This window comes from Triplophysa rosa, linkage group LG4 (genome assembly GCF_024868665.1).
Source record: "Triplophysa rosa linkage group LG4, Trosa_1v2, whole genome shotgun sequence".
Lineage (NCBI taxonomy): Eukaryota > Metazoa > Chordata > Actinopteri > Cypriniformes > Nemacheilidae > Triplophysa > Triplophysa rosa.
Genome location: NC_079893.1, coordinates 18,162,934 through 18,190,472, shown reverse-complemented (window position 1 = coordinate 18,190,472; position 27,539 = coordinate 18,162,934). Strand labels below are relative to the sequence as shown.

Below are 27,539 nucleotides of genomic sequence, written 5' to 3'. Positions count from 1 at the left end.
ATTAAAATCAAACATTGTCACTGTTAACATGAGTAAATGCACCATGAACTAACATGAATAACTGTATTGACATTAACTACATTAACAAGGGTTAATAAATGCTGAAAATGATATTGTTCATTGTTAGTTCATGCTAATATGTTAATGTTAGAAGTGTCTTGATCGAAAACAACTTGCACCAACATTTTAAAATATATCCGTACAATTGTACATTCTCAAGAAGCACACCGTTTTTTTTTTTGTAAAGTATGTTTTTCATTTATTTAAATGTCTTAAAGGGGTCATATGACAAGGCTAAAACGAATATTATCATTTGTTTTAGATGTAATGCAATGTTTATACACGATTTAAAGTTCAAAAACACTGTATTTCCACATACCGTGCATGTTTGTATCTCCTCTTTGCCCCGCCTCTCTGAAACGCACAGATTTTTTACAAAGCTCATTGCTCTGAAAAGCGAGGTGTGCTATGATTGGCCACTTAACCACTGCGTAGTGATTGGTTAAATACTGCAAGCGTGTGACGGAAATGTAACGCTTCCAGAGGTGGACGAAGTACACAACTTCCTTACTTGAGTAAAAGTACAGATACTACTGGTCAAATATTACTCCACTACAAGTAAAAGTTGTAAAGACAGATTCTTACTTAAGTAAAAGTACAGAAGTACGTACTTTTAAAAGTACTCAAGCATTAAAAGTAAATTTCCTTTATGTCAGTTGTGCATTGTTTTATTGTCGTATACCTTATGCCTCTGACAGGGGCGGACTTACCATTAGGAAAAGGTAGGCAATCGCCTGGGGCCCCAAACTACCAGGGGCCCCCAAAAGGAAGGGGTGGACTTAACCAATAAGCCATGTCAGCAGCCACGTAGAGCCCCAAGTAATCATCAAAATAGTCGGGATATCCCTGTTAACGTTTTACGTAATTGCATCTGTACGAAGGCACTCCCCCCATTATAGATTAAAGTGGACCATTCCATTAGCACCGTATATGTGCGAGACGAGTTCGACACGACCAGCTAGAGAAAGTTAACGCAGCGGCGGAATTAGTAGAACTGCCCAGAGCGAGAGTGTCATTGTGTGGTACATTAGCTGCAAAACGAAGTAAAAGTAGCAGGGAAATAAAACAACAAAGAACGCAGCTACACCAGCGGAGAGGAAAAAAGATGGTTTACAAAAGATTGTTGCCAAAGTCTCTGCTATTCCCCACACAAACTCCACCGCTGCTCCTACAGCAGTAGCGCATCTCTCTCCCGCCAGACACAGCACTCTCCCAGCCAAGAGCAATGATAATGGCCGGTGAGTATTTCTCCATGAACACTGACAACACAGTTCCCTTTCTGTCGGTCTCTCGACGTTGTGTCTAACCGACAGATGGGGTTCGTCCCTGAGAACCAATCGCTTCTGACTACTTAGAAAAGGCCAATGAGAATTGGCAAATGACATTTGCATGCCGGACTCCGCCCCGGACATCCGGGTATAAAAGGGAGACGGCGTGCCTCATTCATTCACCTTTTGTTCTTCGGAGCCTTCGCTGATGAAGTGCAACTCTTGCTACTTAGCAAATTCTACATTGCCGGTTCTACGACGTGGTGCAGCGGACTGTCCCTTCCTGCAGCGACTTCCCCTGGGCGTCTCGGCGGTTCCAGAGGTGTTCGAGCTGCAGACGGTGAATCACCGTCTGCATTCTAAAAGAGCTAATTTCTCCAGCGTGGCATGTCCCGCTGTTCTCTTGGGTGCGGTGTCCTCATCGAGGATGGGGACAAGCACGATGTCTGTGTCAGGTGTTTGGGGGTCCAACACGCTGCGACAGCCTTCGTGGACTCATCTTGCCCGCACTGCGGGCAGATGGTCATAGAGACGTTGCGGTCACGGGTGGCTGTTTTCTCCCGAGAATCAGCCACCACCTTGCATGCTTCCCGGGCTGTGACGAGGATGGCTAAGGCCATTCCGTTCGCCAAGGCGAGCGGCGAGGGTGATATGGGGGTTTCTGCGAGCGCTAATCCGTCAGCCAAGTGCTCGTGGACCGCTCGCACCCCATCTCGCTCGCCTCATTGTTCCCTAGCTGGCGGTGCCACACCGTCAGCGTCCTCCTTCACGCAGTCGGACACGATGCGTGATGAGGATGAGATGTCCATGGCAGCATCGGAGAGCGAATTGCTGGCATCCGATCCCTACGACTCTCTGCAGCTCCCCCCCAAGGGGGGACGAGCTCAGGAGGAGGCGGATGTCGAGATGTCGGCCATGCTTTCCCGGGCCGCCGTGTGCATTGGGTTAGAGTGTACTCCGGTGCCTCTCCCCCAGCGCTCATGGTTGGATACGTGGTTCTTGGGCTCTGAGCGCGACTCCAAGCCGCGCCCAACCCCGTTTCCATTCTTCCTGGAGGTGCATGAGCAACTGACGAAGACGTGGAACGCCCCCTTCTCGGCGCGTACACGTCAGACAGGTTCCGTCGCTCTCTCTTCCCTCGATGGTGGGGCGGCTAGGGGTTACGTCGACGTGCCCGAGGTGGAACGTGCAGTCGCGGTGCACCTGTGCCCGCAGGCGGCGTCCACCTGGAGAGGTCTACCTAAACTCCCGTCCAAGGCATGTAGGACTTCGGCATCGCTGGTGTCGAAGGCCTACACTGCCGCGGGCCAAGCTGCCTCCTCTCTCCACGCCATGGCCATCCTGCAGGTCCATCAGGCCAAGGCGTTGAAAGAGATCCACGAGGGTAAGACCGACCCGGGGTTAATGCAGGAACTCCGCACCGCCACCGACCTCGCTCTAAGGGCGACCAAGGTGACCGCGCGGGCCCTGGGTCGGGCGATGTCCACCATGGTGGTCCAGGAGAGGCATCTCTGGCTCAACCTTGCGCAGATGAGCGACGCCGAGAAAGTCTGCTTTCTCGACGCGCCCATTGCGCAGGGTGGGCTGTTTGGTGACACTGTCGAGGACTTCGCTCAGCAGTTCTCGATGGTGAAGAAGCAGATGGAGGCGATTAGCCATATTCTTCCCTGCGGGACTCGGCTGCCTGTAGGCCTTCGAGTTCCCGTGCGGCCTCTGCTCCCCAGCAGCCCCGGACCCCTTCGAAGCCAGCTCCGGTTCCAGCGCTCCCTACCCAGGCGGCACCCCGGAAAAGTGCGTCAAAGGGGAGACCACCACCCCGTCAACAACCTTCGAGGAAGAAGCGTTCCTGACGGGAAGACCCCAGGGAGGTTAACACCATCGGGCCCGTTTCCAGCCATGTCATCGCTGGATGGTCATCGCCCACGGGGGCCTAGCGCCCACTTTTTCACAAAAAGAGTTTCCTATCTCCCTGGGTGTTCTTCACAGCCGCTCTCACCCTCTGTCAGACGGTGTTCGGCCACTCGACGTTGCGTCTTGGCGAGGCGCAACATCGAATGTATTTTGCAGCCCTCAGCACTCTCAAATCGACGGTGCGGGGACTGCATCGCCAGGCAGGCAAACCAGCAGAGGCAGTCTTCTTCCCGGGGGCTCCCCGGCGAGAGACCCGCACTGCCAGCCATCGAACCATCCCCCGGGGGGTCGATGAAGCAGATCGTTCCCTTAGTCCCCCTGTCACGGTCCCTGGGAGCTTGGCACGAGCTTCCCACACCATCACGGTGGCTGAGAAGGACGATCCGTCTCGACTACGCAATCCAGTTCGCCAGAAACCCACCCAAGTTTCGGGGCATCCTTGTCACATCTGTCAGAGGCCGGGATGCTCCCGTACTACGGAGCGAGGTCGCCACCCTTCTGGCGATGGGTGCGATCGAATCTGTCCCCTTAGCCGAGATGTCCAAGGGGTTTTACAGCCCTTACTTAATCGTCCCCAAAAAAGGCGGGGGGGGGGGTGCACCCCATCCTAGATCTGCGTATCCTGAACAGACACCTGCACAAGCTGCCATTCAGGATGCTCATGCAGAAGCGCATCCTGGCATCTGTCAGATGTCAGGATTGGTTCATGGCAATCGACCTGAAGGACGCTTACTTTCATGTCTCGATTCTCCCTCGTCATCGCCCGTTCCTACGGTTCGCTTTCGAGGGTCGGGCATATCAGTACAGAGTCCTCCCCTTCGGTCTGTCTCTGTCTCCACGAGTCTTTACGAAGATCGTGGAGGCCGCCCTCTCTCCCCTCAGGGAGAGAGGTGTGCGGGTACTCAACTATCTCGACGACTGGCTTATCTTGGCTCACTCGCGAGATCTGTTGTGTGCACACAGGGACCTGGTGCTCCGGCACCTAGATCGATTGGGACTACAGGTCAACCGAGAGAAGAGCATGCTCTCCCCCGTGCAGAGCATCCTCTATCTTGGTATGGAACTCAACTCTGTCACCATGTCAGCGCGACTGTCCACAGTACGCGCCCAGTCAGTGTTGAACTGCCTGGATCATTTCACGCAGTCGGCGGTTCCCCTGAAACTATTTCAGAGGCTCCTGGGACACATGGCATCCTCGGCTGCGGTGATACCCCTCGGGTTGATGCACATGAGGCCGTTCAACACTGGCTCCTGAGTCGAGTTCCCTGGAGAGCGTGGCACACCGGCAGCAGGCAGATGGTGATTACGCCTCGCTGCCGACGCACCCTAACCCCGTGGTCTTCCATTACTTTCCTTCGGGCAGGGTACCCCTAGGGCAGGTTACGAGGCATGTCGTGGTGACAACAGACGCCTCCCTGCAGGGTTGGGGTGCAGTGTGCAACGGGCACGCAGTGTCGGGGCTTTGGACGGGCCCCCGCCTGCGCTGGCATATCAATTGGCTAGAGATGTGGGCTGTGCTACTTCCACTGAAGAGGCTGCAGCCTCTCGTGCAGGGCAAGCACGTGCTGGTCCGGTCGGACAGCACTACTGCAGTAGCGTATATCAATCGTCAGGGTGGCGTTCGCTCACTGCAGTTAACACGACTCGCCCGACGAGTGGAGTCAGCAGGTGATCCGCACCCTGCGTGCCACGTATATCCCAGGTGACCTGAACCAGACAGCTGACGTGCTCTCTCGTCAGTCTATGCCTCGCGGAGAGTGGCGACTCCACCCCCGCGCAGTCCAGCTCATTTGGGTGCAGTTCGGGCAGGCCCAGGTAGACCTGTTTGCCTCCCTCGAAACCACCCATTGCCCGCTTTGGTACTCTCTGACCGAGGGACCCCTCGGCACGGATGCCCTAGCGCACAGCTGGCTGCGGGACAAGCGGAAGTACGCCTTCCCCCCCAGTGAGCCTCATTGCACAGACCCTGTGCAAGGTCAGGGAAGAGGAGCATCAAGTGTTACTCGTTGCGCCACACTGGCCTAACCGGACTTGGTTCTCGGAGCTAATGCTCTTGACGACAGCTCCCCCTGGCCGATTCCCCTGACGAAGGGCCTGCTTTCCCAGGGGAAGGGCACGTTATGGCATCCCAGGCCAGACCTCTGGAACCTCCATGTCTGGCCCCTGGACGGGATGAGGAGATCCTGAGTGGTCTGCCCCCGGCGGTGCTAGCTACCATTTCTCAGGCTAGGGCACCTGCCACTAGGCGACTGTACGCCTACAAGTGGCGCCTCTTCTTGACCTGGTGTGCTTCTCGAGGAGAAGACCCACTTAGTTGTGCGATCTGGTCCGTGCTGTCCTTCCTACAAGAGAGACTCGAGACTATCCTCTCCCCCTCCACACTGAAAGTGTATGTAGCCGCCATTGCTGCTCATCACAACTCAGTTGCTGGAAAGTCTCTAGGACAGCACGACCTGGTCATTAGATTCCTAAGGGGTGCGAGGAGGCGTAACCCGCCTCGTCCGCACTCCATACCCTCTTGGGACCTGGACGTAGCCCTGACAGGTCTCACCAGGCCCCCCTTCGAGCCCCTAGGGGATGCCTCTCTTACTCATCTTACGATGAAGACGGTTCTCCTTTTGGAGCTCGCCTCCATCAAGAGGGTAGGGGATCTACAGGCTTTCTCCGTGTCCCCTGACCGCCTAGAATTCGGACCCAGGGATTCTCACGTTATCCTGAGACCTCGGCCCGGCTACATGCCCAAGGTTCCCACCGCTCCCTTTCGGGACCAGGTGGTGAACTTACAGGCGCTCCCCACTGGGGAGGAAGACCCAACCCCGTCCGTGTTGTGTCCAGTACGCGCGCTGCGCCTCTACTTAGACTGCACACAGAGCTTCAGGAGCTCGGATCAGCTCTTTGTCTGTTTCGGAGGTCAGCAACAGGGGAGAGCTGTCTCCAAGCAGAGGTTGGCCCACTGGATTGTGGACGCTGTCAAGGCAGTTTACCAATCCCTAAATCGCCCATGCCCCCTAGGAGTGAGGGCCCACTCCACCCGGGGTGTTGCCTCCTCTTGGGCCTTGGCACGGGTGGCCTCTCTTGCAGACATTTGCAGAGCTGCGGGTTGGGCTACACCCAACACCTTCGCGAGGTTTTACACCCTCCGCGTAGAGCCGGTGTCAGCCCGCATCCTGCATGGCCACATGTAGGACCAGCAACTGGTAGGGTGTACGCCTGTTCGGTTCTTTTCCCCCTCTCTCGAGTGGGTCAGTATACCGATCCAGCCTCCATTCTTTCCCCACTGGGCGAAGAACAGGCACTCCATCCATCACTAAGCAAGCACCCTCTGGGGCGGGCTGGGCAGAGCAGCCCTGCCCCTTAGGCCAGGTATCTCCGGAGTTATTTGCAACATAGCTCTAACCGGTCCTAGTGCTACCAGACGTTGCAACTCCCCAGTAGGGCGGTTCCGTCTGATGTATCCTCATGCTGGTTCCCACCTTGGTAACCCATGACCTCCCCGGGTGGACCTCCACCTCACAGTTTTTCTCTTCAGCCGCATTTTCTTCCCATGAGTTCTTCCCGATCGGTGAGACCATGTTGGTATCTCCACTATTCTCCTCCCTGCGGTAGGAAGTGGTCTCTGTAGCGCATCCCCCACTTGAGGAAGTAGCGCTTACCCAGTGCCTTATGGTTCCGGGCGGCTTCTCGCTGTTAGATAAACAAGGCCGCCGCCTGTGAGGCCGAAGGTAGGGGCCTTCCCACCTTTCAAGAAAGCTCTGGGACCCCCTACCTACCCACTGGTAGGTTACAATTTTGCAGTAGCGTTCACAGCTGACACGCCCAGGCCAGTCACCGTCGCTTCGTTGAGATTGTGACAGGGCACAGTGTTGTGGCGTTTTCCATTGGAACCCCATCTGTCGGTTCGACACAACGTCGAGAGACCGACAGAAAGGGAACGTCTCAGTTACATTTGTAACCTCGGTTCCCTGATGGAGGGAACGAGACGTTGTGTCCTCTTGCCACAACACGTGCTGTCCTCTGCAGCAGTCGTGAGAGGTCTCAGGCTCCTCAGAACTAAGGTGAATGAATGATGCACGCCGTCTCCCTTTTATACCCGGATGTCCGGGGCGGAGTCCGACATGCAAATTTCATTTGCCAATTCTCATTGGCCTTTTCTAAGTAGTCAGAAGCGATTGGTTCTCAGGGATGAACCCCATCTGTCAGTTTGACACAACATCTCGTTCCCTCCATCAGGTAACCGAGGTTACAAACGTAACCGAGACGTTATAATGACTGACAACCAAAACATCTGTCAAACAAAGGAGTGCTGTGCGCTTGGTAGGAGAGCAGGCCATTCTCATGAATTGCGTATAAATAACACGCGCGTTGCATTATCGTGAAATACGTATGCCAAAGTTCGATTTTGCATGCATAAATACGCCTATTTGTGAGTGCATATCATACGCCAATTTAGCGCGCGTGCTTATTAACCAGCAATTTGTCTTATTAACCTGTCCCCTAACTCAAACCCTAAACCTAATGTTAGCGTGCGTGCATATTATAACTTCTACCCTAACCCAAACCCTAAACCTAACAGTATTAATTTAATTATTTCAGTGTTTCCTCTTCATGTACGTTTCAAAATGTCTGCTCTCCAGCGAGATTCACGCATACATTGGCGTATTTATGCACGCAAAATCGAACTTTGGCGTACGTATTTCATGATAATGCAACAGCGTGTTATTTATACGCAATTCATGTAACCGGGTTGAGGAGAGGGACAGTTCAAAGGTAGAAAGGTTGTTTGACTCCGCTGCGCAGACCGATGGGCACATAAAGACATAATATAGTAACGTCAGTACAGTGCTAACGATTCATACTGTACGCACTAGTACAGAAATTTGGTCACATTTAAATGCACGAAAGGTCGTTAACCACAAAAAACACGGAGAGAGGACACACTTTGTATATAGTAATCCCAGATCAGGGTTTTTCCTGCATAAAGAAATTGGAGGCGGCCGCCTCAATCAAATTTCGTGCCGCCTTAGACTCTCGTCAAAAATATGTCGAGTGTCTTCACAAAAAACACTGCGTGCATTATTAAACAGATTGTCATTTGTAACTGCAGTTACAAAACAATGGAGGCGCTGTTTTGTTACCAGCAGTGAGACACTGAAGAGTTCAGTAAAAGAGTTATATTAGGAGCTGTATTAGCTGTGTTTCACGGCTGATCAGGAGTTTTACGTTCAATTTACATTTTCTTGAATTTCTTGAAAATATTTCCTAAATTAACTTGCTGTACATCATTATAATGTTTTCAGCTGTGAAGTTGGCTCGTTGAATCAGCGTTATTCTGTACACAGCGAGTTCGCCAGTATGAACGCACATTGCAATCAGAACGACTCACAAACAAATGACTCCTTTGAACCAATTTGTTTACACAGAATGTAAGAGATCAGTGAATCGTTCAAAGCTCAGTGAACTACAAGAGAACGTAGGGTGTGAATGAGCTTTGCTCATTTAGTTAGACTGGTTACTTATGGGCTAAAAAGTGTTATAAAAAAGGCTTATATTAAACTTTTCTGTTTGATTGAATAAATTTAATGCTTTATATAACTTATTAATTTTCATTTCATCATTTTTTTTTAAACTTTAATATAAGTGTTTTGTTAAGACACTTATCCCATGTTTTTCATTTGGGAATTCCTTATTATATTTTTTTTAATTAGTCAGTATCTGTGTTTATTAAGCTTAGTTTTCCCCTGTCACTTTGACTGGGGGTGAAAAGTTGTGTGCTTTGAGGAGGAAGAAAAATAAGGGTTGCAGTAAAGTAAAATGGTGCATAGTTGGGGCCCCCATACATGGATTTGCCTAGGGCTCACAAATCACTAAATCCGCCCCTGGCCTCTGAAGCAACCTACTGAATACACTGAGTAGCTCACAGTATCAGTTGTATTAATCATCTGTGGATTACACTAAACATATATGTGCTAAACATATAAAGCTCTTAAAGGAGTAGTTCACTTAAAAATTTTCCTACTATGTAAAGTCAATGGGGGCAAAATTTGCAGTGAGCAACTCCTTTAAGAGCTTTATATGTTTAGCACATATATGTTTAGTTTAGATATAATCCTGTGGTGTCGTACACCAAAGTAAAATAATATTGTAACCAAGTAATGATATGTCAGTTATCAGATTTAAACGTGTTATTGGTTCACGGTTATGTTAAGGTGTCTGATTGGAGCAACTAGGGGATGTTCCGCCTCTGTCAACCGGCTATAGAAAGAAGTCTAGCAATAGCACGTGGGTGTGTGTTCCGGTGGTTAGAGCATGGCCACACGTGTGTAACTGCCGTGTAAAATAAATATATTTGTGCTGACTATATTGTTTCTCGCCGTGTTCTATCCGGTAACTTCTCAAGAGGGACTGTTCTCTCAGACACAACAAATCCTGTATTATCATTTAGCCTAATTATCCTCATTAGCCCCCTAGGCCTATGTATTTATGAGCAGTGTTCTTTTATTTTGTATATTCCCTTTACCAGTTTTAGCAGCAATTTACCAGTAAGTAGTAAGGTTCTTGTAAATAGTTAAGTGTAGAAGCCATGTGTTTGTTGGATTTATTACCATTTGTATTACCATAATTTAACTACAAACATAAACTATAGCTAGTATAATGAAACTATGGTATGTTTAGTTGCTGTGGTTTTACTAAAGATTATTAATTGGAGTATGGTTCCTATATAGAGAAAATGGTAAATTTGTGGATACTGTGGTTTTACTGCAAATACCATCCCTGCTGAAAAAAAAACAATGAATTTTTGAATTAGAATGAGATTTTTAAATTAAATTCCTCTTTGTAGTGTGTTTTGGGTTTTATTCCAATAGGATTTACCGTCCCGTCAATAGAATCCATCACATACAAGTAGACAACAAGTATCCATAGTACAATTCCCATTATAACCATTAAATACATTAATTTTTCTGTTGTATTTTGGGCAGGGTTCTATTGTTTTTATTTCAACAGGAATACTTGAACTATAGTTACTTCAGTAAAAACATCATTCATTTTCTGTCACGACTGGCGTGGCGAGAACCCAAACGCAGGCAGGCAAAGACGTGGTAAGCAAGACACTTTATTTGCAAGACAAAAAGGATAAAGCAAAACACCCACGATGGGGAAAACTGAACTAAGAATATTTATAAGACAGGCAAACAAAAACTTCCCTTAAGGGCGCAAAAACGAGAACAAAGAAAAATCAAATTAACAAGACAAGAAACTACCTGAGAAACAAAGACAGATGACGTGGGACGAACTGGATACATAGACACGACGTAGTATACGACACGCAATACAGAACACCATGAACAATCCAACAGCACAAGACAAAGAAACATGAGGGTATAAATAGAGAAGACAAACTAGGGATAACGAGCAGGGGCAGGTGTAGAACATAAGACACAAGAGGGAGACAATACAGGAAACGAGAGGGGCGGGGCCAATGACAAGACCTGAGAAATCACATGAGATGTCAAAAAACAAACATCTCATGGTCTTCTCACATAAAACCTAAGGCTTTGCCATGGCTCTGCTACAGGACCAAGAAAAACATGACTAAGGAAGCAGAGCCATGACATTTTCCAAATCGCTTTAAATGATACAGCAGCAGACCAGAAGTTAACATGCACACGTTATTTACCGTTTAGCCGTTATGCCGATCATTTTCATGACAATGTTTCTACGATCTTTGACTGATCTTAATCCACAGATGATTACACCACACTTTAACATGTGCCTTTTCGTCTTTTATTGTTCTATTTGCCTTTTTAGAGCGCTATCAATGGTGTAGCAGCGCCTACGTTTACATTAGTTTAGCGGGGAAGATCCCAGAGTTGCCAGATTTGCGTTCAAAAAAACATTCAAAGCTTGCCGGAAAACCTCGAGCTTAGAAAAACTGAAATACTTGGCAACAGTAAAGGTCCTGGCAGATCGCAAGCCAGATAAATTGCGCACAAAGGAAACCCCGCTGCATAGAAACCATTTTCTACTTTTGGACCTTTTTATAAATGTAGTGGAGTAAAAAGTATGATATTTGTCTTTCAAATGTACTGAAGTTAAAGTAAGTACTCAGAAAAAATAATACTCAAGTAAAGTACAGATACTCAAAAAGTGTACTTAAGTACAGTACTCAGGTAAATTTACTTCGTTACTGTCCACCACTGAACGCTTCTTACCATATTTGGAACACCAGGTTCCAAAGCAACTGTACTGACAGGTACGCCCACCTTACTTGAGTATACATTTGGGCGGTCTTAGTCAAATCATACCATGAACTGACGTAGATTTGTGGGGGTGTGGTTACACGAGGCGTTTCAGGCAAGTCTGTGTCAGCATTCGATTTTAGATAGAATGCATCTTTTGTTCCGACACTTTAATTTTTGCAATTTTACGTGTCTAATACATGCATGGGCAACTTATAACACACCAAAGACACAGAAAAACACGTATTCGTGCCATTTGACCCCTTTAATTTAACTAATGCATAGTTCTGGTTCTTTCTTTCTTTCTTTCTTTCTTTCTTTCTTTCTTTCTTTCTTTCTTTCTTTCTTTCTTTCTTTCTTTCTTTCTTTCTTTCTTTCTTCTTTCTTTTCATTCATTCAGGTGACCTTGTTGCTTAGCAGTCTCTGTACATAGTAGCAGTATACATGGTTGAGCTCTGTCTCTAGTATAGAGTAAGCATCTGATTGACATCCTTTTTCTAGTTTTTTTTTACATTTATGCATCTGGCAGATTATTTATCTCAAGGGACTTGCAGTGCATTTGTTTAAAGCATTTACAGTATTTATTGTTCTTTTATATGTGTTGCATATATTTTTACAGCGACTCAAAGCAACTGAATACCTTTAGAACATGTACAATAAACTTTAAAAAAAGTGTTTAAGATTTTTTTAACAAGTAACTATTTTATAAAACAACTAACAAGGGCAGAAATTCTAAACACAGAGTCTGCAAATGACTTTAGTTTTGCAAAACAGAAATCTGGGTTTGATTTATAAACAATATTTCTATAAAATAAAAGGTTTTCTTCATTATGGATTAAAGGGCTCGGGAGCTAGAGAATTGTATACCCAACCTGATCAAGTGCGATTTCCACTGTTCTGAATATGAATGTCACTGTCAGAAAAAAAACATGTTTTTTTCAATTTTTCATTGCTAATGTACAGCTCATGAAGTATTTCAAAAATATATTTTCTTCTTGAAAAACATGTTTTGTTTTGCCTGCCAAACCTGCTAAATACACAGACCATTCCACTGCCTATACAGCACACCATGAACAAACTACTACAAAAACACTACTACAAAAACCTTTTATTGGTGATCATATTTTGATATCCACACACTTCCAAAAATTGCCTACTTCCATATTATATTGTAGGTGGAAATCTGTATGTGTCATTATTAGTATGTGTGAAACATCAATACATGCAAAAAAGAAAAAAAATGTAGTTGAGAAATAACAGGATGGTCTACTGCTTCTGCTGATATTGGATGGACACTATTCTATCCCACGATGCCACAGCTGAGCAACCACCAAATTCAAAAAGGGAATACATAAAAATAACACAAAACTATAATGTGGATGGTTGTTTTCAAGTGTAAGTACCTAGTAATGTATACCTCGTTAAATTATGCTTGTTTAACAATACCTATACGTACAGTATTTCCACTGTTAATATGTCATAGGTCAAAGAGCATATGGCTCACATGAAAATGAAAACATGATGGATGCAGTATGTCTGAAATGAAGTCACCACACATAGCATCCATATAGAACATACATTTTTAATGGTCGATAGGTAGGTACTTAATCAAAATCAGTATGTACTGTCACAGTATGTGATTTCGGATGCAGCTAATGTAAAAAAAACTTTACAAGACACTTACAGTGCAGCATCTATGATACAATTAGCATCCCATCTCTGGTAAGTATAGGTCTCATAACCTTATCTATATTACAGTTACTATTTGCCCTCATTACCTGCAGTAGTTAGCAGTGTTCTTGTCTAAATGATCAAATACTGTAATTGCAAATGTAAAATCACTCACAATTGGTCAAACTTGGCCAAATTCCTTCATGGTCAACTCATACCCATGGACAGAAGTGGCTCAAATTTTATCAGGAAACAAATGTTCTCAGGCCCCTTCTTCCTCGATATTTTCCACTTTCCCTTTGTCCCTGTCTCTCACGTCTTTCAACTCTTTCATCATTGTTGGAATTTATTATTTCAAAGCACACAATCACCTGCGCCCCAATTACATTATCCTGAGAATCTGATTGGTGTTTCTTTGATTGCGCATACATGTGTGTTAATTGAGTTCAGCCTGTGACGGCTCTAGTTAATTATACTGTGCTATAAATGATGATTGGGGCAGACTGTGCATCTATGTAATGAGCCACTGTACTCACAACTGCAATACTACCCCCCACCCATGTTAGGCGTTCATGTTTTATGGGGACTTAGTATAGACATAAAGATTTTACTGTACATTCTGTACATTCTATCTACTAACCCTAACCCTCACCCTACCCCTAAACCTTACCCTCACAAAGACGTTTGTGCATTTTCTTTACATTTTCAAACAAACATAATTTGATTTATATGCTTATTTTTCATACATTTTCCTCATGGGGAACCCCCTACACACAAATAAACAAAGTTTGTCATAGACATTTACCATTTCAGTAATTTCAGACACATTACAGCTTCTGAATTCACCTCCTGAATGCAGATACGGTGTTTTGAAGAATAAGCAGTGAGGCTTGAATTATGGACACTTTTCAATATTACATGTTCTGCATTGATCTATGGCTTATGGAAGCTTAATGCTTTAAGTATTCATCAGTGTGTGAAATAAATGTTTGCTGTGTTTGTCTTGTTTGTATGTAAAGCATTTACTTAATGGCACTGTTCTGTGGTTCATCTTTTATGCAAACACTCTACCAAAATTATCACCTTAAAATAGCATTTTTTTACTAGGTAACCATCTCCTGACTGGCTATAAAAAGGTTTATTTTCCTCCTGTGATAGCAGAGCAGGTACCAGTTGATAGTTTTAATGCAATTACTGTGCCACCTCACGTTACTCCTTGTTAAAAGCTCTTGTGGAGTGTCTCTGTGCCTGTCCAACTATTCCACTATATTAGTCTGATTATCTGTTTCTTCCTCCTGAACTACAGCTCTCCAATTACAGATTACACTTGACATTTCATTTCAGACACCTGCCAAGAAAAAGAACTGGCACATTGCCCCAGAAAACTATGTATGCTTTATAATATGAAGTGTTAATAACAATATTTTTACAGATAATTCATACTCGAGCTCATTCATGAAAATTGACAGCTTGCAAATCAGCGTGACTCAAATTGACTACTACTTTTATCTGTAAATTAAAATAATCTTGCCGTAAGCAGTTTTTGGCACAACGCATCAGAGCTCTAACAATAACCTGTTCAACACCCAGCTCTAGATTTGTTTACAGGATATTGTGCCCAACTTTGCCTCAGCCTCACCTGCATGCTCATCTCAACATGTGTCTATTAGAAGTAATAAGTCTCCATACGGTCTCTGCAAAAGCATCACCCTAAGCTTATCTGAGCTAACCTAAACCAAATATATTGAAAGGTCATGACCATTAAACTGCTAAAATAAGTGTTTTGTGTAATTGTGTACGCCCCTTTCTAAAAATGAAGAAAAACTAAAGTTTGGAAATCAAACTGTCACCTTCACATCATTTTTTTTTATTATGACCAGAGGCGTATTAAGACCTCATGGTGACCCTGGGCAACAGCCCCAGAGGTGCCCCCCATCAATACCCACACGCATGAATCCACTCATTAAAATATTTATATATTAAAAGATTTTATAAGAATGAAACTCAGCAATTTACAATATACTATTTTACAAGAATTATACATTAACATGACACTTTTAGAATAGAACACAAAAAACAACTATTTTCCATTAAATATTTTTAACAATTAGGCCTACTGTATTTAAGGGGCACCTGCTTTCTGTTGTAACGTTACATTTCAGGTTTTGATGTAGTGAAAAAAAATCACTAACATTTTTTTAACAGGTGTAAATGTTGTGCGTGCCACAAAGTGGGGGTACAGGGACACACACACACACATATAGTTTGCATGTATGTATTCACATTAAGGGGACAATGGAACAATGTACATATTTTCAGGACATTGTGACTTTAATTCACCAAAGTGGCATTCACCACATTACAATGTATAGCAAGGTTATTCAAATAACATGAAACGTTATTGTTACTATTTTAACTGCTATACAGCTATTGCATAGTTGCCAAGTCCGCTTATAATACGCGACCTTGGGCTTTTTTTCTGTCAAGTCGCGTAAAAAAATCACTTGTCGCGGGTTGCGGGTTTTGGGGCTTATTTTAAAAAATATGGTAGCTTGCTCTGAATCTGACAAGCAACTTCGTTTCTTTACATCTATGGTCGCTGATTTGTTCAACCCATTAACACTGTCTGCCCACAGCTAGGCTTTTTGGACTACATGAGGCAGCGCACAAGATCACAGCACCGCGAGAGCTATTTGAAAGCATACAGAGACGTCTACTGTCGAATCACTCTCGCGGTACTATGATGTCACGCTCCGATTGGTCTGCGCGGCGCCGCAGGAGGTCACACAACAGATCTAAGCACGTAAAACAACATAGAGAAGCCAAGAATGCTACAGTGGTCTCTTCACGTAATCATCGGCTCTCTTTGGATAATCGGAGGTAAATATCATACTAAAAAGATAAAATACTCACTTAAAGATAAAAAGCATTTTATAACCGGGCTACATCATTAAAAATGTTAAAAGTGTAGATCTACGCGTTTGGCTACACAACCTTATTCACGCCTAAGCACGTGTGAATAGCGTAATTTGTCCTCAAATTTACCGCCTCCTTTCCCCTACCAACTAAACTAAATGTATTACATCTGTCACGATTAGAGTGAAATGTGAAAATGAACGAAAAGTGTTCAGATCTGATCACGGTGCAGCAAAGATGGGGAGGGAGGGATGACCCTTTTTATTAGGCTATAAGGTCAACATCAAACATTTTTATTGTATTATATAAATGTATTGATCATTGCAGAGTATAATTTAAAAAAGTATACATCCAATGCATATAGTTCAGTTTTACTTTATTATAAATGTGTGGCTGTTACAGCTACGTTAAGTGGTCATTATATCTTCTTTCCATCTCTCCAGGCCTATACTGCTCACATGTGATTAGAGATTATACTGGATTTCCTCTTGCTTTGTTGCAATTAACTTTTTTAAAATAACTTTTTACTGTTTGTGTTTTTCAAACAGGGTAGTGTCAGTTTAAAATGACCCAGGCTCGTTCATTAATAATGCATAATTCATAATAATTTACATTGATGACCATAAATAATGTAATAATGTTGGGCTTGTTTTGGGCTTGTTTTTGGAGCTTTAGTTGCTTATTTGTCTTGCAAGAGTTGGCAACACTGCTATTCAAACGCTCTATTTAAGCACAGTATGTGTATATTCTTCTTACTAAACGATCACATAAGTACTGCGATAAAAGTGTACTCCACTAAAAAGTTTCGTATGAATTGATTGCTATAGTGACGACAACGTTTTTCACTTTCACTTTAAAACCCAGGTTTGGACCTTAAATAGTGGCCTTACCTCCACGTACTATTAGCATACATTATCGGCACTATAACATCTTATTTCTGACGCATTTACATTTATTAATCAGTGCTAATCCCCGAATTTTTAGTTCCCGCTACAACAATGCGCTCTGCATCGTTCCCGCTTCCATCTGTTTGAAGATTAAAGTGTATACGAAAGACGACTCGCCTCATAACACTCACTTGTGATTGGCTGAATGTTAATTCACTCAAATCTATGTAACTAACCAGATAACATGGGCGGGAATGTTGGCGGAGGTGTGTCGAAAAAGTGCGGAGGACAGAACCATTTTTATCTGAAGTGGGGGTATTCCCGCACATGGTGCCACGCCTATTTAGCGCAGATGCGTGACTTAAGTCTTAAAAAACAAGTGCTTATGTAGCCTACATTTATAAAAATATATTTTGTATTGCGGGTTTATTTGGTGCCCCTAAAGTCTTGGTGCCCCTGGGCACTCGCCCAATTGCCCATATGGTTAATCCGCCTCTGATTATGACAACATCCTGAGAATTCATATTTAAGAACTGAGAGCTAAATAAATAAATAATTTACTGTAAGTCACCTCTTGACTTATAATTTGACTGATAGAGCAAACAAAAATTCACTTTGCTGCCATGAAGCAGTAATATTTCACTCTATTCACTTACACTGTAAAAACAATTTGTTGAGTCATCTTAAAAAACTGTTACTCCGCCACTGCCTTAATTTCTTTTGTTAAGTTGACAATACATTTCTTGTTGTATTAACTTACCTTCAAAGTCAACCTTTTAAAATTAGTCCTTTCAATGATTTTTCATAGTTGACTTAAGTATTATTTTCTTGTTCAGAAAACAAATATATTTGTTATTTCAACTTATCAATGAGTTGAGTCAACTTAAGCACATTTGTTACCCCGCTGCCTTAAATTTTTTTGTTAAGATGACAAACATTTTTGCATTGTGTTAACTTGATCGGCACAACATTTTCCATTAACATTTTAATAGATTTTTGCAAACAAACAAACAATTTGCAATATATGTCAAGTGGAAATAATACACTGCATACATTACTTGACTTTAAATATAAAACAAAATTTTTGCAATCAAACTGACATTACAAGTCATTTCAATCTGATATTTTACTATTATATTACATAACAAACTTATCTTATGTCAGCAGACATCAGCTGGATGAATTCAGCAACAATCTAAAAACAAAAATGACAAACTCAAAAACCATTACAAAATTAAAATGAGAAAGATAGAGTAACACCGTGTCTACACCAGACATGGCGCGACTCGACACACGACTTGTTCTAATGGGATTGTTGCATCGCACCGCGGCACGTCCGGTGTGGACAAAATGTAAAATTATAATGGATTCTAATGCATTCTATTGTCTCTTGCATCCGGTGTAGACACGTGCTAATAGCGATAATGAATCTTGTGATGTCCCATACTGCCTAAATAAATGATTTTTCAAGTCAATTTGCCTTCAGTCAGCATAAAAACAAGGTAAGGGAAACAGCCTGTTGTAGTGACATTGGTGTATAAATGCCTTGTTATTATACACTGATTTGATGAACTACGAGAGCAGAGATTGCATGTCCTCTTCATTTAACTGTCATCCAGAATCCATAGAACAGAGGGTCTATTTTCTGCAAAATAATAATAACAATAATTAACTAAATTCATTTTTTTAAGCCTAAAAACTTACTCATGACCAGAGACAAATACAGCAATTTAGAAATACCTGTGGTCCAACAACGAATTTGCTGGCTAACACTTTGGTTCTACTGAGAGACGAATCATGTGACTGCGTGGCGGCGAGATCAAAATGTGTCGGAAACCTCTCTCTCAACGTCTCTGGCTAGGGAGCGCAAGGTCCGGAGCACTTTGAAAAGGAGAAATCGACGCGTCCCGCGTTTTTAGACATGAAATGTGAACGTAACCTTTCAAGAAACAGATTAATTTAGACATTATGTTACATGTTTAAAATGGGGTTTTGGGCGTTTGGGGTTGGGGACGATCGCATCACGCTGTCAATCACTCTCCCCTACATTTCGAGAGAACCCTGAATCTCTGTTTATTGTATCCCTCAATCAATACACGAGATGAAGAGCAATGGCTATTCATCTGTAACTCGCAATACATGGGCCAGAAAGGGCAGGGAAACAATACTGAAAAAAAATCAAACCAAAATAATACAATCTAACTTACATATGCTTGTTGTAACCCGCAGTCAAGGACTTTTACCTTGCGTGAGTGAAATAGCTGACCGGAGGCTTTGAATCCATGGCCGCCTAGTGCCACGGCTTGCCTACAGGGACTTTGGATTCATCAGCACCACCTGACGAGATAAAATGGATTCTATGTTTAAACCGTTGCGTTTTATTTAAGTTGTAGCGTGTCGTTGTGGACAAGGACGAAAAAAAATGACATGGAAAACATACTATTTCGCGTCTCTTGTTGACACGGTGCGACAATTACAAATTACTTTACACAAACTGCATCAAAAATATACCCTAAATGCTTCACTGGGTATTCATGGATGTTGCTGAACATTTCTATCGTAAAACAGATTAAATGCGTTGCTAATTACACCGTATGTTGCACTTGTTTACCATTAACAGAATCTCCTCAAACTTCTGTAAACAGCAACTCCTGCCTTCTTTGATTTGATTGCCCATCATAAGCATTTTGGCTGACTGAGCTGAGCAAACATGCCAAGCTACTAGCCTAGTAAACGCGCGGTGGTAAAATTAGTTTACAATATAGTTAAAACCATTGTGAAATAATACTAATTAAAAACTGACTGTTAATGCAGACAGGAGAATGTCTGTCAAGGTCACCAAGGTGGGAAACTGAGAGACGTAGGAGATCCTTGATCTGCTTCAATCTTGCAGTAAAAACCCTCGAAAATATGATGCAGTTGTTTCAAGAAGCATTTGTTAGTTTAAACAACAATTTTGCTCGTTTATTCAACTTTCACCCTAGTTGAGAACCAAGAAACTTACATTTTCTTGTTGTCTCAACAATTTATAAAAAATTGTTGTGTCTGCAAATAAAAATAAGTTGAAACAACTAAAACAGATAATTATTTTTTACAGTGTAGAAGTATCATATAGGATATTAAAATTAAAGTGCCTTTTCAAAATGATGCAGGTAAAATTCCAAAGCATTTTTTAGAAAGTAGCAACAGATTGATGTTGGTTGTTGCGTTAAATTGAAACACCTCTAACACTGATAGATAACCCTTGATATTTCTGTTTCAGTAATGGTAAAGACCTTTGTAGTTTTCTTTTGTGCAATGCTTTGGCTGTTTGGCTCAAGAGTACTTTAAGTGCTGCCCTCCCCTCTGTGGAATGGTTCTGTGAGATGAGCTCTATTCGGTGCGGTGTCGATAACCTGCTGAGGTGGAGATAAAACCCTGTGGTGATGGTCTCTTGATGAGCATCCAATCTTATAAACTCTCCCACCCTTTTCAATGATTACAATTCTGGCATTGGCCATTATTTTTAATCTATTGCTGTAACATAACTATTAGTCAACAGCAATTGGTCACAATCCTGTATCTATCCCAGTTCTGATTTGCCAGCATGTGACAGTAAATGTCAAATGTAGGTTATTAAAGGTGCAGTTTTTAAAACTAGAGGACGCTAGAGGACGCACGATGCCGTAGCTTGATGACGCTGTGAAGGAGCGTGGAATGATGGGATCTGTTGTCTTCAACTCCACCGCTGATGGCCATCAATCAGACCGGAACGAGAAATTATGTTAGCGGATGAGGTAAAGTTTTATAAATGTTGCGAATAATTGTGGTCCATAAATCAGTGACTGCTCAAAAAAAGCTAGTGGTTTGCTAGACGCTAGACACTACATCCGCATTTGTCCATGACACTGTTGTCATGCGGTAACAAAGGGTAACGCGGATATGATGCCATTGACCGGCGACTGCACAGCCCTGTGTCACAGTTTAGAAGTAGTTGGAAACATTTGTGTTATTGTAGGTACTCAGCTGAACAAAATATATAACACTAGCCTAGTGGTTTTTTTGCAGCGCAGACTTACTATTGCATTGTTAAAAATATTATTTATTATTATTTATTATAGATACGAAAGCTATTTTCTACCTTGCCCAAAATAGTATTTAAAAGAGAAACTTTAAAAGACACATTTTTAACATGGCAAATATAGAAAATAATTTAAGTAAAAACCAGCATGCACTAAAAGGGGGAAAAATGGTCATACCCAGTCCTGGAGACTCCATGGATATAGTTTTGTGAAAATACCACTGTCAAAGAAATGAGAAAAAACATACAATTTAAATAATCTGGAAAAAACAAGCCTGATGCATTATAGGGAATACTATTCTGATAATTTTACAGTTGGTTTGATAACTTTATCTCAAATGGTGGCAGAGTTAAATGAATTTAAGTAAAGTATAGTAAACATAAAAATATGGATTCAGTACCGTATTTAAAAACATAACACACGCAAAGAGCTTGAATGTCTATGAATATCAAACGTCAAACTAACTTTGCCGCTTTGGATAAAAATGCGTGACTTGTCCCTCCGGTTAGCTAATCTTAGCCCAGGGGTAGGTAACGTCGGAACTACACTGTAAAAACAAATGGTGCCTCAAATATCCTGTTGTGTACTCAAAGAACCTTAAACTGTAATTTAAGTGCTTCAAAGCTGCTTTTCTCATAATAGGGTTATTGGTGGAACCATCTATAGTCTTTGTGGTTCTTCCAGGAACTTATAAGATTCTTGAATAACCCCATATTCAGTTCTGAAGTTCTGGAGTCACCTTTTCACTACACTGGGACCTCAAAGTGCTTTGCGGGTTATTGAAGGAACTAAAATTCTAAAAAATGGTTCTTGTAAGATCTGTAAACTTGTAAGTGGTTCCTGGAGAATTTCTTTTGTACAAGACAGTATCTAGAGGAACCCCCAAAAATTCTGCATGAAATTTTTAGTGTCTGATCATTTTGATGTTTTATGAGAATAAGAATAGTCCAAAGTTTGTTTTTTGGCCCCTGCTAAGTGAACACACATGTTAAAATCATGCACATGATTAGAAAAGGCTAAACATTTTAGAAGCTTTTAATTATTTTATATTTCTTACTATTGATATTATATTAATTGGAGACTAAACATTTTTATTCTATAAGTGGATCCTAAGTCACTGAAATCTTTTGAAAATGTAAACGTTGTTGTGCTTTCCATTCAAACAAACTGCAGCTGCTCTGTGTGTTTATGTTACGGTCTTGGTCTGGTCTAGGTATTTTTTGCACATGGGTTGTTTTGTGGTTTGTCGAGCATGTGGATAGCCGGTGGCTGATCCCGTGCTCGGTGTCTGTGTGTCTCTCCCCGCCCCGTGTCTCCTTAGACTTCCCCGCACTGGTGAATTTCCACTCCACACTCACACGCCTGCTGCCTCATTTCTCATTTAGCATTTGTTCCCAGTAATTGCCCCACACCTGTCTGTTATTACATCTCGTTATGTTTTCCCATATATTCCCTTTGTGTCTCTCGTCTGTTGTCTGACCGTTGTTTTCGTAACCTGTTCAGACTGACCCAGACGTTGCCGCGGCACGTCTGATGAAGTTCTACATCCTTGTCATAGTCACAGTTTTGTCTTGTTCTATTGTCTGCTCACCTTGTCTGTTGCCTCGGTACCTCCTTGTCGTCTGATAGCTCCCGTGGGCGTCCAGTGCAGCTACGGCCGTCGTCTGCCAGTGGTTTCCCGGAGGATTGTTTATCCAGAGTCTCACTAGGATTCACTTCCGGATCTCCTACACGGCACCCGGGCTGGGTGAGGAAGCCCTGCTCTCACACCAACTCGTCACCGCTGGGTTCCTATCCTTGGTCCTGGCCACCGTGCCCGACTCCCTCCGGGATCTTCTCTCCTCACCACCGCGAGCTGACACGCTCGCGGCTGGGCCGCTACTGCAGCATCCACGAACTGTACCACATCTTACCACCGCGGGCTGAAACGCTCGCGGTTGGGTTTATTATTCCTTGTCTGCTGTGCCTTCAATAAAGTTTGGTTTACCGCATCTGGGCCGTCTCTGTGCAGTCTTGCCCTCCACAGTACTGTGGCGCTGTTGGCCCAATGTCGCAGCGTCAAGGCATGTGGCGCTTTCGTTAGTATGTGTGTTTAACTTTTTCCAGCTCTGCGCAGACTAATCACCTTATGACAAAAAGCATACGGCATTAGAATAGCTTCTCTAAAGCATACAGAGCAGTCAGTTCACAAATAGATCTCACTGTGCTTTGATGTCATACGCCATCCGTCTGCGATCAAACATCCCGCCACAGGCGGGAATTCAAAATAACTGATCGCAACAACCTCTCGACTCTCCCATTGGAGGTAAGTAAAGTCAAAATATATAAATAACTTAAATATACTAACTATATACTATTTATATAAATGTATACTGATACTCTGACACAGGGCCGGCCCTAGCATTTTGGGGGCCCTAAACTGATTTCAAAATGAGGCCCCCCATCATCTAATGTACACAGCATACTAACCTTACACAGATATCACACTGACAATCTCACAATGTCAAATTAACAACACAATATAGTCCCTTTACAGCTTTCCTGTAGCTCAGTGGTTAGAGCATGGTTCTAGCAATGCTGAGATCATGGGTTCGATCCCAGGGATTGCACATACACAGAACGTATAGTACAATTCAATTAATGTAAGTAGCTTTGGATAAAAGCATCTACCAAATGCATAAATGTATATTCTGATTTGCAAATACATACAACATAACTTAGAAAGCTTAAAGTGTGCAATCAGTTTATTCAAAAGAAAGAGCTTACAAGCAGAACATCAAAAGTAATAACATGCACTACAGTAAGTTTTTACTGTATTTGTGAATTAATAAATGAATCTTTAAAATAAAATTCTAAGGACACCAGCATTCCAATTACAGATTAACAAAAACATATTAAGTACCTTTACAAAACAACATCTCACAATAGTGCAAATTAACCTGTAAACGAGTAAAGTGAATTTTGCCATCAAGGCATCTCCTACTGCTGCCAAGCCCTAAATCCTTGCCTGTCTTGTTTTTTTGCTTGCAATGTCATTTATTACATCATCATAGGATAGCTGGCTGCCAACCTCATGATTGATGGTAATAATGGCAAGTGCATTTAAACGTTCTTGTGCCATTGATGATCTGAGGTAGGTTTTTATTAGCTTAAGTTTTGAGAAGCTTCGCTCCGCTGATGCCACTGTAACTGGGAGAGTACATGAAATGCGTAGAGCTACCCAAAGATTTGGGTACAACTCACATATATCTTTATCATGCAGGAATGCAAGTAGTTCCAGTGCTGTCATTTTGTCTTTAGGGAGAGTTGGGAGGTTTTCTAATTCCATGACAAGGTCTTTCCAATCAAGATCAGACTCATTTCCAGTGCTCAGTGTTCTTCCAAGCTGCTCACATTGATACCTTATTGTCTGGGTATCAAGATTTTGAAAGTTATTTAACACTCCAAAGTTGTCCCTCACCTTACCCATGGAGCTGAAACGGTCTTCCAGTGTTTGGGTAGCACAATCCACCACAACATTGAAGAATGAAACTTCCATTTTTTTTAGGGCACTGGACTCTGGCTCATCAGCTGCTTCATAACTGAAGTTTCTCTTCATGGTTCTTAGCCTCTTCTCCTTAAGCAATGCTTGAACATTCATTTCCTCACAAGCTTTTGTCTGATGGATGAGATCTACAGCAACATCCAGCTGCATGGTAGCAGATTGAAGCAGTTTGCTTGTGACATTAATTTTTCTAAGAATATTGTACCAGACAACAAGACAGATTTGAAATCTGAAGGAACCAATTTCTTCCGCGAGTGACTGGGCTTCAATCCTAACTGTAGGATCTTTAGTGTTTTCCCTGACCTGTAGAAGAGCCTCCCTCACCTTCTCTGGATGGTGCTGCAACGGCTCAATACTTTTCACCCGACTTTCCCATCTGGTGTCACTCCAGCTTTTTAAAGTGATGTCAGCATGATCTTTGAGAATGGCCCATCGTTGCGGTGCAGCTGCAAAGAGAGTGAACAGCTTCTGTACAACTCCAAAGAAGTTAATTGCAACTATTGACTCTTTAGCTGCATCTGCAACAACTAAATTAAGAGTGTGGCTTCCACAAGGAACATAAAGTGCCCGTGGATTTTTCTCAAGGAGTCTAGCTTGCACTCCTTTATTTTTGCCCCTCATGTTGGCTCCATTGTCATAAGACTGGCCTCTGCAATTACTAAATGGTATGCCAAGCTCCTCCAGTCTTTTTAAGATAAGAGAAGACAATCCAGCGCCGGTGGAGTCAGGAGCATCTAAGAACCCAAGAAAGTACTCCTTTATCTCTGGCCCTTTTTCTAGACTGACAGTTCTGGCCACCACAGACATTTGCTCTGTGTGGCTGACATCTGGTGTGCAGTCTAAGATGATAGAAAAATACTTTGACTCTTGAATGCCAGCCACCATTGTTTTGACCAGTTGATCACCGATGCAGGAGATTAGTTCATTTTGTATTGTTTTGCCAAGATAGGTTGTGTGGTTTCCTTGCTTGTCAGCTAGTCTGATATGCTCTCTTAACACAGGGTCAAACTTAGCCATGAGCTCAACCTCTTTTAAAAAATTGCCATTGTTGGGTACCATTAATTTGTCTTCAGAGCCCCGAAAAGCGAGGTTTCGCTCTGCAAGAGACTTAATGATTGCAATCAGTCGAATGAGAACCTCACGCCAACGTCTCTTCTCAGCCTCTGTGAGGGTTAGTTGTGTGTGGTCAATTGTTTGTCCCTTTTTTAAACCTAGTTCAAGCTCTTTCCATGACACCACACTTTTTATGTGTGCAGGGCTGTTTTCATGTTGTTTAAGGATTGCTCCAATATTAGTCCAATCACGCTGTCCCTCTGTGATTAGCTTTGAAGAGCCCTTTGAAAACAATTTGCAACACCAGCAAAAAACAGCATCACTTTTCATGGAGTAAACAAGCCATGTACGTTGGATTTTTTCCCCATTAGTGAGGAGCCGAAACTTGTAATGGAAATGAAAGCTTCTTCCGTCTTGTCTTTTTGGAAATTTAAAGTTAGGATTTAAATCGCTTGGTCCTCTAATAACTAAACCAGCCCTCTCTTTACCTGACAAGACCTCAGGCCAGTCAGCTGGATCTCTTGAAACAGCTGAGACATTTGCAGAGCAGAAAGCTCCTTCTGTGATTGCACTGGAGGATGTGGTGGAGGCAACAGCACTGTAGGTTAAGGTAATGTCATCTGCACTGGAGGATGTAGTGGAGGCAACAGCACTGGAGGTTAAGGTAATGTCAGCTGCTCTGGAGGATGTGGTGGAGGCAACAGCACTGGAGGAAGAAGTAATGTCAGCTGCACTGGAGGATGTGGTGGAGGCAACAGCACTGGAGGAACAGGTAATGTCAGCTGCACTGGAGGATGTGGTGGAGGCAACAGATAAGATGGAAAAAAGACCAATGTAGGCTGAGACAGGGCCAAGACTGTCATGTGAGGAGGAGGTAGCTGCTGCACAAAATAGATGGAAAAACAGAAGTAAATTTGATAGCTCATTATGATAATTTAGTATTTTTGTGTTATATTTTTGACAATTTATTTTACTAATAAACCTTTGCACATGTAGTATTATTAATATAAAAAGGCTATTTTAGTTGTATTTCAGTTAAGTGAGATCTATAAGAAAGTTATTTAACTGACCTGCATTTTCACCAGCTGTAAGTACATTCTTTAGAAAATATTTCAAAAGTCTCCCTAAGGTGCAAAACACGCACACACACACGCACACGCACACATACACACACACACACACACGGAGACAGACACACGACGCACACACATGGTTTCTGAGGACTCCCCATAGACGCATTGAATTTTATTTTACAAACTATTCTGTCCCCTTCCACACTAACCCTCACAGAACACATTAGGCATATGTTATTTAAAAATAAAACACTATTTAGTATGTTTACTGAGCGAATAGTCCTTGTACAGAACCACATTTACAAGTACACACAGCTTATTATAATGTTTTATATACAGTAGCCTATCTTGTTAAAATTGATTCAATTTTTTAATTGAACACTTACCCTTTTCTTGATCTTTTCTTTTCTCATCTTCTTTCCTCTTCTTCCTCTTATCTGCGCCAGACTGATAGTGCCGCCTTTTCATTTTTAAGCTTCGCACAGTTTAAAGCTAACGCACATGATGATTGACACTGACACAACGAGCAAGTAAATTAAATTTTTACGCACGGCAGGGGGCCCCCTAGTGGCCACGGAGGCCCCATGCAACTGCCTATATCGCTTATAAGGTGGGGCCGGCACTGCTCTGACACGTCTAATTGTATGGCCGTTTTTGGCTGTTTAAAGGGAACCCGGTGTATAGAGAGATGTATGGCTTAATGCGTTGTAATAGCCTTACACTACTAGCATTTGTCGTTAGAAACACATCAAATATTTTCAGTTCTTAAAAAAACTCTAAATGTAATACTCATTTTAACCTAAGGAGGCCGCTATGTTCTTTTTCGATGACGTAAACTGGTTGCACGCACAGCTAGGC

General features: G+C 42.9%; 1 protein-coding gene across 1 annotated transcript in view; it reads right to left on the bottom strand.

Annotated features, from left to right (window-relative positions):
* The window catches only part of LOC130553016 (uncharacterized), a 70,216-nt gene extending 42,935 nt beyond the window's left edge, over positions 1-27,281 (bottom strand). The window contains 4 exon segments of the mRNA XM_057331753.1: positions 22,603-22,769; positions 24,472-26,489; positions 26,679-26,732; positions 27,068-27,281. Coding sequence (XP_057187736.1) covers positions 22,603-22,769; positions 24,472-26,489; positions 26,679-26,732; positions 27,068-27,149 — 2,321 coding nt within the window. The 5' untranslated portion in view covers positions 27,150-27,281.
* Between the last annotated feature and the right edge of the window lie 258 nt (positions 27,282-27,539).